The sequence below is a fragment of the Brassica rapa genome, chromosome A07 (assembly GCF_000309985.2).
Source record: "Brassica rapa cultivar Chiifu-401-42 chromosome A07, CAAS_Brap_v3.01, whole genome shotgun sequence".
In the NCBI taxonomy this organism is placed as follows: domain Eukaryota; kingdom Viridiplantae; phylum Streptophyta; class Magnoliopsida; order Brassicales; family Brassicaceae; genus Brassica; species Brassica rapa.
The window spans coordinates 11,488,196-11,502,012 of NC_024801.2; the positions used below are offsets into that span (position 1 = coordinate 11,488,196).

General features: G+C 29.9%; 1 protein-coding gene across 1 annotated transcript; it reads right to left on the minus strand.

Annotated features, from left to right (window-relative positions):
• Window positions 1-1,283: 1,283 nt before the first annotated feature.
• On the minus strand, window positions 1,284-8,204 carry LOC103829024 (protein RALF-like 4). Its single transcript, XM_033274828.1, has 4 exons — window positions 7,731-8,204; window positions 7,360-7,486; window positions 7,205-7,275; window positions 1,284-6,898 (listed from the first exon to the last, which is right to left on the minus strand). Exon 4 carries the CDS (start codon window positions 5,938-5,940, stop codon window positions 5,605-5,607), a length of 336 nt encoding a protein of 111 aa, XP_033130719.1. The 5' UTR covers window positions 5,941-6,898; window positions 7,205-7,275; window positions 7,360-7,486; window positions 7,731-8,204; the 3' UTR covers window positions 1,284-5,604.
• Window positions 8,205-13,817: the final 5,613 nt, after the last annotated feature.

A 13,817-nucleotide genomic window follows, 5' to 3' on the forward strand; every position in this document is an offset into this window, starting at 1 on the left:
ATGCAATTCAAAAACCAATTCGTATGGGTAAAAAGTTATAAACGCGGTAAGTGCGGTTAGTTCTGGATCTTTTAAAGATGCTTTCATTTTTGTAAGCCTTGCGTTTTTCAATTCAAAGTTAATGGCTGATAAAAATAGTTGGAGTGCTTTATCCTCCCTCATTTTCAATAATATTTTAACCCTACGTTCTTTGAAATACCATGTAAGTGAATAATAAGTACTAATGCTATCCAAAATAAAGTTTTGAAGTTTTGATTGGGTTTGATATGAATATGATTTAAGATATTACATTAAACCTCATTAATATTTGAAGGTGCAGATTTGTTTGGGCTTTAACTTGGGTTTTCTTCTATCCCAAATCAACTTTCATTTGAGATCCCAATTAAACCCCAACATTTTTTTCATTTGATTGTCACGTTACTGTGACAAAAATTCCTGTTCTGATATGAAATTATAGAAGCAATTAATTCTGTGAAAGTTCTAGATTTTCATAACTACTTTCATGATTTCGGTTAAATGATTGAAAGTTTTACATCAATAATATGTAAACAGATGTGACTACTCCTGTTGATTTTAGGTTGGAAAGCTTATGAAAAATCTGGATTTAACAATTTTAAAATTTCATGTGGATTGATCCAAAAATCTTACTCTCGATTAGGAAATTTAGGCATAAACCCCTGTATTATTATCCAGGTCTGAAAACACGATGTGCAAGCGATTACACAGCAATGAAATGCTCGGCGGTGAACAACCGTGGTGATTTCACTATACTCGACTAACAAATTAATTTCATTAAAATAATTCATTTTTTTTTTTGAATGATTGCAATCGAATATTATATATCTGATCTAAATATTTGATGAAAAAACAATAAGAAAAGGCAAAAATATAGTTGTTGATGAAGAAACTCGGATGACAGCCAAGGAAAAATTGCAGGAAACTTAAAAGTTGTCTAAATAACGATTTAATTACGATTATCATTAATGAAAACACTTCTCCGTAGGCGAACACAAGACATACTGACTAATACTAGGTAAATACCAGTCTACGCCGCATAAGATATTTATATAATTTTATATAAAATTTATATTTACTTAGATAAATAATTTTTACAATTTCTTGATAATATTAAAATATTTGTTTTAAAATATGTGATTAGTAAATATTAATAGACTTTGGTTTTGATTTTAAACTTTGAGAGAATTTTAAAGATTCTGATGAGCAACTTTTGTCTCCTTCTAATTTCATAGTATTTCTAAAAAATTTAGAAGTTTTGTTTGTAAGTATAGTTTTGTTTTTGTTTACTATGAAGTTTGCTCAAATTTATTTCTATGTTAATACTATATTTGTGTGCTGGTAGAAATACATTGTAAAAATCAGTTCTTCACATAACTTTTTATTTTATTTAATTAATTTAAATAGAAGTAAAATTCTTATTAGTTAGATATCAAAAAAAGTTTAAATTTCTATTAATTATTTTGTTTATATAATACTGATGTAGCCTTGAATACAAGTCATATTTCTTCTATGTATTCGTTGCTATTTTCCGTAAGTTCATTTTGTGGAGTATCCTTCCAAATTAACACCCTTTTTTTTAATCTTCAAGCTGTATTTGATGAGGAAAGTTTATTTGGTTTCTAGTTGTTCAATGCTGATACTATTTCTCTGCAATGTTTGGTGCTAAATGAGTTTTTCCCCTTTAATTGTGTGTTTTTTTGTTGTTAGTGAGATACCATTTTATCTATCCAATATGTTATTTGATTCCGATGCAAGTCTGTGCTATTTCATAACTGATAGTTTTGTGCTAATGTTTCCTGAGTAATGTTTATTTTTAAGAAATTGAAAGAAAATTATATTGTTATGTAGATCAGTGTGTTTGGACTGTTGTGGACATTTAACCTTCTACACAAAATTAAACTATTTTGCTGTCTAAGCATAGAAAGAAAACAACTTTTCATCAATTGAGCGGGACACATGTTATAGTGCACGACCCTTTGTGAAAATTGTCCATCTATTCTCGCACACTTTCTTGTAATTTGCAAGACAAAACTGAATCAAATTTTCTTCAGAAAAAAATACACTGTTTTAACGGGGACTTCTGTTCTGCTAGGACTTAAATCAGATTTCAGAGATACTAGGGGGGGGGGGGGGTGTCTGCGCTACGAGCGGGATTGTTGATAATTATTTTTTCATGAAAAAATGTTTGTATTTTATTTTTATGTGTGTAATGTTAAAGCCATTTGTATTAAAGGTGGTATAGTACACTAGTAACTGTTACAATTAGGAATTCACTAAATTGGTTTTAAAAAGTCAAAAAATCATATCTAAATAATATTATTTTTAAAATATGTTAAATGTTAAATCATATGTAAATATGTTAAATGTTAAATCATATGCAAATCGAAGAATGGATCGTTAATAATATAATATGATATATCAATATGGTCTTTTTAGTATTTTTTTTGTCCAAAACCTAGCAATTATTGGTTACAATATCACAATAGCTATGTTTTCTATTTTATGTCAATAAGTTTACTAAGTAAATTCACTCTAGTATTATTTTAAATTTATTATTTGGACAACGAAAATCTGGGGCAAACATATGTTTTTGTTTTTTATTTTTATTTTAGCTACGAGCGGGATTGTTGATAATTATTTTTTCATGAAAAAATGTTTGTATTTTATTTTTATGTGTGTAATGTTAAAGCCATTTGTATTAAAGGTGGTATAGTACACTAGTAACTGTTACAATTAGGAATTCACTAAATTGGTTTTAAAAAGTCAAAAAATCATATCTAAATAATATTATTTTTAAAATATGTTAAATGTTAAATCATATGCAAATCGAAGAATGGATCGTTAATAATATAATATGATATATCAATATGGTCTTTTTAGTATTTTTTTGTCCAAAACCTAGCAATTATTGGTTACAATATCACAATAGCTATGTTTTCTATTTTATGTCAATAAGTTTACTAAGTAAATTCACTCTAGTATTATTTTAAATTTATTATTTGGACAACGAAAATCTGGGGCAAACATATGTTTTTGTTTTTTATTTTTATTTTAGAATTGTTGTCCTTTTTATATGTCATATTTTGCTATGGTCACTTATAATATAATATTATATGCTTTATAAAATTTAGTCGAATGTTAAATATAATGCAAACAAAAGAATGTTTAGTTAATAAAATAATATGATATATTAATATGGTGTATTTTTTTATTATCTTTCGTTAAAATCTAGTCAATTATGGGTTATAATATCACAATAGATATGTTTGTGAATATCTTGTATATTGTATATCTTTATATAGAAAATATTGTATACTGGAATTTTTATTCATCACGGTAAGCTGTCGAATCTTGTATATTCGCTTGTGAATAGATTGTATATTGGATATCTTTAGTATAAATTCAAACCAATATATTGTATGTGGTTTGGTTTGTTAAATTGTATAGTATTGTACACAGTAAGCAACATGTATTGTATAGTTTTTAATTTTTTTAAGTGAATTTTCTTGAGGAACAGGTGTCAGAATTCTCCCATGACACTTGTAAGAAAAATGGAAAAAGTCTATTTTACATATAAAGATTGCATTACATGTTAAACAAGCACTTGCAACCGTTTTTCTTAACATGCTTTCACATCATCACCACATCAATAATCAGGAGAAAATGGTTTCCATGAGAGTAAGTTTTACCATTTCTGAAGGGTTTAACGATCCCTTAACAAGGTTTTAAATTTTTTATGAAATACAGATATATACTTGTCCACCTTGATCTTAACTTTATGCTGAAAACCACATAGAAAGTAAGAACAACAAAAACGAAATAAAGTGAATCAAAAATTGTTTGCTTCCTGCAACTTTTATGAGTTTGCTCTTATATTCCTTGAAACACTCAACTTGATGATACAATGGAATTGCGTGCTGCAAAGAAAAAAATAGTATATACAAAAAAAAAAAAGAGATCAAAAAAATAATGTAACAAATCATGGTGACCTGTCACAAACTGTGACACAAATGCAGTGCCACATTGAAAAACACATCAAGAACAAGATCTCCATGATCAGGTTGCTGGGAAGAGAAGGACATGAAGACAATACGAGTAGATGGTTGAAAGCTCGATAACATATTCTTTCAGAAGCTTTTGTTAATCTAGATTACAAATAGAAAACATAATGCATTCATTGTAAAAAGGTTTTTGAGTTGAATAAATTTAACATTCATTCAAAAAAAAAAGAATGTAAAAAAGAAAAAGAACAGTCACTCACAATGATAAGAGAGCTGCATTGTCGTCATAACATGAAGTTGCATAAGTGAAATTCATACCAGTGCAAAGGTTGTTGCCTGAATCTTTGGACTTAGATAAGGTGGGGATACTTAATAAAGAAGTGTTGCAGCTCTGAAAAGGTTCGGCTCCGATATCAATCACATAGTCACCGAATGTTATGATAGCCAGAACAAGTTGTCGTTGGAGCATCTGGTGATGGTAGCATGGACGATGGTTTCACTTAACGCAACTTCATCTTCATCAACGAAGCAAAGGCCACAGATACTGATCCTTTTCCATCCAAAAAACCTCGAGATTGATCTTCAAACACGGATCGGGTATCTTTCAGCAGGCTTCTCATGTGCATAATGGTGAACGGGCATCTGAATATGCCACTCTCTTCTAGAAATCTGACTGTAAACAATATATGACATGGGGGGACGATGAGCTTGTTTGATCGCGGGCGTTTGTGCAGAACATTGCTTGGATGACATATTAAAACATATTAAGAAAAGAAGAGAAGCTTATGTATACAATGATGTGGACAAATAAAATGTTTTCATTGGTTTTTTAGGTTTTTTCATTAATTGATGTGGCAGTTTTATAGAGCCTTAAAAAGCTGATGTGTCAAGGCTAGATAAACCTCTTGTGTTATTATTGTGTTGATTTCGATCCATGACCATTAAACCACAGCAACTCATTGATATTATAATCATAAAGTCTTTTATATTGAAAAATCAATTCAAAATTTTTTGTAAAGAAAACTTATTTAAAACTAATTTCTGATAAATTTCTGACTAATTTCTGTTTTTTTTTGTTAATTCAATAAGTACACACTGATAACATAAGTTTTGGGCATAGTTATTTTTCATCAATCCAACTACCACATGTTCTTTTTTTTTCCTCGAACATTTGTCTACCACATGTTCTTGATACTCCATCTACTAATTCGATCAAGTTGGATTTATAAATTATCAACATCAAAAAGAGTTCCAGTTTGGGGCCCTCGTTTATAAAAAAAAAGCTTAATTTTAATGTACTAAAATATCATGATGTATACATAATATATAGACAAACGAAACTTAATATTTGAACGAAACGAAATAAACGGACAACAACAAAGGAAAATAGCCGATATATATCGAAGAATCAAAAGCTTGTATATGCATCAGAATGATATGATTAGATAAAGAAAGAAAATACAACAAAAATAATTGCAATCTTAGAATCATAGAGTACATTACGAAAGAAAATCATTAACGATCAAGAATGAAGAATGAAGATCGAACGGTGTTGAATCCAATCCTCTTCCCTATCATTTTGTTATCACTTAGCGTACCTATAGCAATGCGTGATCGCACTGCATCCACGCCTATAAGGATTATTCCTTCTCCTCTTCTTGCAATCGTAGTAAGATCTACCACGTCTATTACAAGGAACATTATTCTTTTTAAGAGCATCATAGCCAATGTAACGACGTCCTCTAGCGAGTTGACGTCGGTTTGTCTCTGAATCCATTAGAGATTCTAGTTCATCATCATCTCCGATACAACCTTGCCCGTTGATGCAAGATTTAGTCAATGGGTAGGTCGCATTGACGGATGTAGCTACCATAGCTAAGATCAAGAGACCAAATATGAGTAACAACTTAACACCACCCATTTTATATGTATATTTTTGGGTTTTTTTGGTATAGATGAGTTCTATGAAAGCTATTTGCTTTAGTTTTTGGTTTCTTCTACGACCTTTCCTTATGAAAGGAGAGGGAGAAATATAAAGTGATAGATATTGTGCAGAAGAACAAATGAGAGATTGATTTTGTTGAGGATACAAAAAGGGTTAGACAGATAGAGTGCGGTTTTGCCTTTTTAATTATTATGTGGTCGTTAATTCTGCTACTTTGGAATTGGGGTTTTAACCTCGTTTTCAGGTTTGATCTTGCCCATTTTTTCCGCTTGGTGGTTAGATCTATATTTGTTAAGTTATATTTGGCTCTCCTCTTTGATCGGCTAACGATCTTTTATTATTATGTTATATTTAATCAAATTCTCAAATTAGCAAAGTACCTAAACGTTTATGATCAGTTTTGTAACCAAATTTTAAAATCTTAGTAAAATAAGCAATACGCGTGGATCTGTTGAATCTTACTTCCAGAAAATGTACGCATTTAATAATATTTTGTAATTTTTTGATCCGTAAAATAAACATTATCTGTCGGTAGAGGTGTCAAAATGGATAATCCAACTCAAACCAATCCATAACCATATGAACCATTTAGTTAATGGTTAATGGATAAACCTAATCCATTTAGTTAATGGTTTGGATCAACCCATAACTCATTTAAAATAATGGATTAATGGTTTTAATGAGTTGACTCACTATTATATAGTATCAATATTACAAATCAATTAAAATAAGGAGAAATTTATATAATTTTTTTCAAATAAAAATATCATTAACACTGTCTAAAATAGTATTATGCAAATTTATAAGTAAATTGTTAAAATTAATAAAATTATAAAACATAAAATTAAAACATAGTATTTTCATTAAAAAACAACATCATGTGAACATCTCTATGGAATTATTCTTGTCATTGTTGTCTTTAATAATAAACTCCCTCTAACAACACAACAAATATGGAAACAATTCTGTTAGAAAAAAAAAGAAACAAATTAACTTAATCATACATAAAACTCTTGTCCATTTCATTTCAGAAAGACGAATATAAGAAACATAAAGAATAACTAAACGAATCATGATATATCCAAAACAGAGAAAATTCAAAACCATTCTAATACATTCACGCCCAATACTTCCACTTAAACATCTCATTCAAATCATTACCAAAAGCCAGCTTAGTCACACATACTCTGACAAAACAAGGAAAAAAAGTTCAGAAACAGAGAAACATCACATGACTAACCTTTGCCTTACTGATACGTTTACAGCTTTCCCCATGACTAGTGCTAGCAAAAGCCTCTTGGAGCACACATTCTGTCACCAGAATATGAACGTTTTTAACATACTGATCTTAAGCTTAAATACATATCATCAAGTTTTAACACAATCAAGACTTACTCTTTAGGAGTATGCGTGATGTTGTTTGGCTACTTCCAGTTTCTTCTACTTCATTTGGCCTTGAGCGAATAATAACCATCTCACCACTTGGAAGACACTCTTCATCATTGTTCATCATTTTTAGACACTGAAATAATGTACCAAAACAAAATAATAAGACAAAATCATATATCTACATTATGAAAGACCACATGTACACGTTATGCTTCTTTTATTATATATATACAAGTGTTGAATCACAGAGTATGGGAACTACAACTACAAGAGGAGAGACAGTGACGTTCTTTATATATATACAAGTATTGAAACTCGAGGTTATGTTGAACCATTAAAACCATCAAAAAAACCCACAACGAAAACAAAATACTCACAACGAATATAACGATTGAACCTCTTAGATGACGAGATATGGCAAGTGACGAGATGAGAAACGATAGAGATCAATTGAAGAGATCGAGATCAATCAAAGAGATCGAGAGGGTCACGGCCGAAGAGGGTGAAATAGAGAGGGTCTCGGCCGAAGAGGGTGATTGAGAGGATCGCCGCCGAAGCTTAAAGGGTCGCCGAAGGCGAAATCGTCGGAGCTTTCGAGAGGATCGTCACCGCTTCTAAATTTTTTAAATGGAATTAAAGAAGAAATTGGTTTGATTTGGATTATTCATTAACTCATATTAGTCCAACCCATTCTAAACCAAACTTATTAAACCCACTATCCATTAAACCCAATTATATAATAAGATCCAAATTCTTGACTCATTAAAGTCCATGGGTTGGTTTGGTTTGGGTTGATCCACTAAATTATACCCATTTTGACATGTCTATCTGTCGGTTCCTTAATTTCTCATGCATGTACAAACCTATATTAGTTGTCGCCTTGTGTCCTTGGGTTTGTTGCACAATTTTCCAAGAGAATGAAAACACATTAAGAAATTTTAAAGGTTTGGTTGTACTTACACAAACAAAAATCAAAGAAAAATTCAAAAGTTTTAAATCCATCGAGTTCCTTTGTTTCTTGCGGAGTGAACTGAATTAGATGAGGGTAGATGGAGACGAATACGCGACCAAATAACCATCTTCTTACATCGGAGAGATAATCTTAGAGCATTATTAGATACCCACTGAAGTATAAATCTTATGATTACATTTATTGTTATTTAATTATATTTGTAAACCTTTAAATAATAAAATAAAAGTGAGCCAGTGATAGTGCAACATCATAAAAATGAGTCTCTCGAGTATTTGTCAATAGTTTCTTTGTTAAAATCGATTCTTTCTCATCTCTCCACTTTTTCTATTTTCTTCGTTTTTAGTTACAAGATCCTCTCTCAGAAACCTATGCTGCGAATGATGATAAGACTTTACAAATCCCTAACTCCTTTATTGATTATCAGAAATGGATATGCTGCTTTGCAGGTTCCGATCACAATCATCCTATCATGGCGAAGATGACTGGTCCCGACGATCTCATGGCGACCGTATTGCGATTCATGGCTACCATATTGCGACTCATGGCGTCAACAATCTACAACATACAAAGCATGAAGAACCAATGAAGAAGAAGAACTCTATTTATATCTCGGCTTCCATCTAAGTCGTCTTCAACCGCAAGGCTTCTGAATCGAGTCGAGGCTTTCTTCTTTCTGCTTTTGTACCAATCATTTGCCAGCTCAGCCACCCAACTGCGAGCTCATCACCGTCCATATCTTGATGTCTATAGCACTTCCATTGATAAAAATGAGATGAGTATTAAACAATATTATAACAATAAAAATAGGTAAGAGCACCATTAAAGCAAAGGGGAAGAAGGTGGGTTCTAATTTTTTTTTATTATTACTTTTTTTTGTTTTGTCCGATTTAAAAAAAAAAAAAATTAAAAGTAAACCAATCGCGGGCCGCCACGTGTCAGTGGGGCCCACGAACAGTTAAAAAACTTCACCGGAGTCACCTCTTGCAGAAGAGGAAGAAGAGGTGAGTTTTCTGGTTTTTGTGGGCCCTCCACCTCTTACAACTCATTAAGAGTCAGCGATAATGCTGCTCTAAGGGGAAAGAACGAGATACAACATCTCTGTTCCGATATGATCGAGACGTTTTAGGATTTAGGATGCTCTTATTTACAAATGACATTGTATCATTGGCTTAAGACTTTTAAGAAAAGAAAAATATTCAAAACTTTTAGAAAGCTGTCAGAAAATATTAATATAAACAAATAAGAACCTGTTGTGAGTTTATTACCAATAAGCTTGCTCTTAGTTTGGTTTAGCTTCCAAGAAGCAGAAACAAATATAGTGAAACCAAAAGACCGATGTTGGAATACGAGCAAACCAAACCCTGACCAAGATGATGTTCGTGTTTCAGTTCCCTTGCTGCTGTTTGTACTTCTGCTTTCTCAAGCCAAAGAAAAAAAATCAATAAGAGGGAACCAAATCAAGAGTTTCTCTGTCTGCGTCTGTGTAACCAAAAAAAAAACTTGTACTAAGCATTGTACTGGTAATCAACTAGGTGAAAGTTTTTATAAGATGCTATTTAAAAGACTCCATGTCATCCACAACTAGAACGTTTGAGCCCTTGAATAGAACACCTCAAGACAATGGAGAAAGTATTGGAACAGATCTCACACGTTTGCTCAGAGCATCAGAGATCTGATCATGAAAGTGCGACAGAGATCCAGTAGAAAAAAAGAGTGAGTGTGTTCCATGTTGGAGTATGTAAAACCCCGATCCAACTAGGGTTTTATAACCAAAGAAACAGCATCCACAAGTTAGAAGAAGAAGAGTTGCCAGAGAAAGCTCAACTGACATTGTCTTGGACCTAGATCTCCAAGAAGAACAGCTTTCGTTGACAAAATTTTTTTCTCCACAGATCATTGAATTGAATCTGGGCTTTCCAAGGACAATTAGAGCCGATCATTAAAAAGTAAAAGGTTCCTTCCGATACATACCGGTTTCTGTATTTGTACGCTAATCACTCTTTAATTTGGTTTGAGATAAAAAAAAAAAAAATCAAAATCTGTCTTGTTTAAACAAGAACATCATATAGATATACTATTTATCTACCATGTCATTAAAATATATCGTTACATTTTTTGATCTTTTAGAATTTCACTAAATATAATAATGTCAAATCTATTTCTAATCGATTTAAACATAGATCTGCTAATATTTTTATTCGAAAAATAAATATATGTTTTCATTTTATGTTATAACAACATCTTATTCTTTTTAAAAAATAACAACATCGTATAAAATAGTGTTAATAATTCTTAAAAATAATTATTTAAATTCAAAATCACTACTTAAAATATCAAAAGTTAGTATTAATTAAATTTTGATAAATTTTGATCAATAAACCAAAACATTCTACTGTCTTAAAACGAGTTTTTAACGGTCACAACAAATAATAGTTATATTATTGAATACTTAAATAAAATGTTGATTTATTCAATAATCGTTGGATTAATTTCTAACAAGTGAATACTATAATGTATGTTATAAAATTCAACAAAATAAATTTACTATCTTTTTTAAATCCAACAATTTACCTCATATAAAACTAAATGTGATTATTAGCATAAAAAGAAATTGATCTATTATATTTTCAAATATTGTCAAACAAATCAGTTATGGTTTAATGTTTTTATTCGACTCAAGTTTTTTTTTTTTTGAAGATTTTCAAATTCGACTCAAGTTTTATATGTTTAAAAAATCAAATCCGAATAGGTGTTCTTTTTCTGTTTGATTCCAATTATTAGAAAGAAAGTGGTCATGTCATGATGATCTTAGCATCTAAAAAATTATAGTTTCCATTTCAAAATGTCTGACGAAACAAAAGCCTTTGTAGATGTTGCTATGACGCAGCTAATATAATGAGGTGCTAACTCAACCCTGTTTATTGCTAGTTAACGATATAGTTGATACATACGGTTTATTAAGAATACATATTTAAGAAAAAGTAAAGTTACATGACGAACTAAATATCTCGATTCTTAAGTGTATGTATGCTTGAGAAATTTAGTTCACTTCACCCAAAAAGAACAAAAACAAGAACATGATTCATGGACTAAAAGCCAGAATATGAAATCTATGAGAAGCCTTTAAGAAGAAAAGAAACATTATTATCAAATTCTGGTGACAAAGTTCTATCACTTTAGGTATGTTTCTGAGTGCGTTTACTTGAACCGGTAAGTGGAATCCAACTGTGGATAGCCCCAGTCTACATGGTAGCATTACTTTGGCTGTGACCCTTCTGTTTGCGTAGCGGTCGGCTCAATCCTCTCTCATAAAATGGAGGCCTATAACAAGCGACAATGCTAAATGTCATCATCAAACCGGTGCATGCATTCGTTTAGTTGACTTTTGCTTGGTTAAACAAGTTTTATCTAACTTCCAACAGGCATGGGATCAGTCCATCAAACTATCTCTTATGATAAGGCCCTATAGCTGTTGTCTCTTATGATAAAATTAACAATGTGTCATAAAGAAAAGTATCTTAAGATAGCACTAGAAAATGTATTAACTCCAAAAATAGCGTACAAATATAAAATTTTCTAGAAAATATTTGGGAAAATTGTTTTTTTAGAGCAAAAAAATGGTAACTATGTCCCTTTATATTAATCTATATTACTTTATGTCCCATTAGACTATTTTTTTTCAAAATGCCAGTAATGCCCTTAAAATTATAATTTTTATTCTTTTTTCGTTTTTTTTTTATTTTTTTGTTCCTTTTTCGTTTTTTTTATTTTTTTTTTAAAAATCAATTTTTTTTTTTCAAAATACAAAAGTGAATATTTCCAAATATTTTGTTTCCATATTTTTAGGAACTGATTTTTTATCTGTAGAATACAACTAATATGTAGAAAACGGTTTCTACAGTTTTTTAGAATTATAGTGATGTTTAGATTTTGATTTCTACATGTTTTAGATTTATAGTAAATCTGTAGAAGTCGGTTTCTACGTGTTTTAGATTTATATTAATGTGTAGATTTTGATTTCTAAAGATTTTAGAACGATAGGTTAAGCGCGGAATGTGTATTCTAAATATTTTTAGAATACTCCTATTTACGTAGATCACGTATTCTAAACATTGTAGATTCAATGAAAAAAGTGGATTTCGTTTTCTACTTCGTAGAATGTCATTTCTACTTTATTTAGAACATAATATGAAATTGATAATTTTAACTTTTTTATAACTGGAAAAAATATCACTAAGTTCATATAGGTATTTTATCAAAAGTTACTATTTTTCCAAAAAAATTTTGTTTGTAAAATTATTTATTAAATTTATTTTCAAAAATATTAAAGGGTGTTATAGGAAAATATGACACAAAATATAAATTAGTCTAAAGGGACATAGTTACCATTTTTTTGCTCTAAAAAAACAGTTTTCCCAAAATATTTTTACCTAATTTTTTAAAAGTGGTTAGGATTTAAACTTTAGTATTTAAAGAGTGAGTTTAATATTTGGAGTAATTTAGTCATCTTATTTTTTTACTTAATATTATTTTGGAGATTTTCCTCTTTATATTTTATTTTTATTATATTTTTTGTGATGTCTAAAGAATTTGCCTTTTTATCAATACTACAAAGACTATACATGTGATAAAACGAAAACGAAAGGATTATTGGAAAAAAAAAAGGATGCATTGAAGCAAAAAAAAAAAACTAATTCAACGAATGTTGTATAATTAAGTGCGACAGAGGAGACTAATAATGACAGGATTCATGGATGGCGGCTAGGTAAGGATTAAAGAAATGTTTTCATTTATTCTAAAATCTTAGTTGTCACAAACTCTGTAATGATGCTTACATTAGTGTTTGGACAATAATAATAGCCTCTTAATTTTCTATCCTCTTAATTTTCTATCATCTGTTCTTAAAAGATTCATATTCTAATTTTTTTCACACATTTTAATAAAATACATTAAATTTGCATAATTTTTTGTGTTTATCTTTTTTCCATAATTTTTACCCAATAAAAAATTAATTAGTGCAATTAAATTTTTTGAAATTTGCAATTAGTTAATAAAATATGCATTGAAAATGTAAAAAATAAATCTTTTAGAAACAATTTTTTTCTAAAATATATATGTTTAAAGAACGGAAAGAGTATACTTTAATTACATGTTAAAATTTCAAGGCCCAGCAGTAACAAACTGCCGTATGTCCTTTATAGTAGTCCAAGATGAGTTATGATTAATTAAACCTCACAGAAAGACAGAGATTAAAACTTTCTTTTAAGAAATCAGATTTCCTTTTTAAGAAATCAGATTTGGTACGTATATCTCTATAATATTATTTGAGAAGTCACTTTCATAGGTGTTGCATTCACGTTAACTCTCACAGTGGTTGATTACTATGATACCCCTAATGAAATAAAAAAGTACATTCAAATATTATTCTTTACTTTTTAAAATTTTCTAAATAACAATATAAATAAAAAGGAAACATTTATAAAGTTTTAAA

Excerpts from the sequence above, each read along its gene's own strand:
- LOC103829024 (XM_033274828.1), bottom strand. The coding sequence starts at position 5,940 with ATGGGTGGTGTTAAGTTGTTACTCATATTTGGTCTCTTGATCTTAGCT.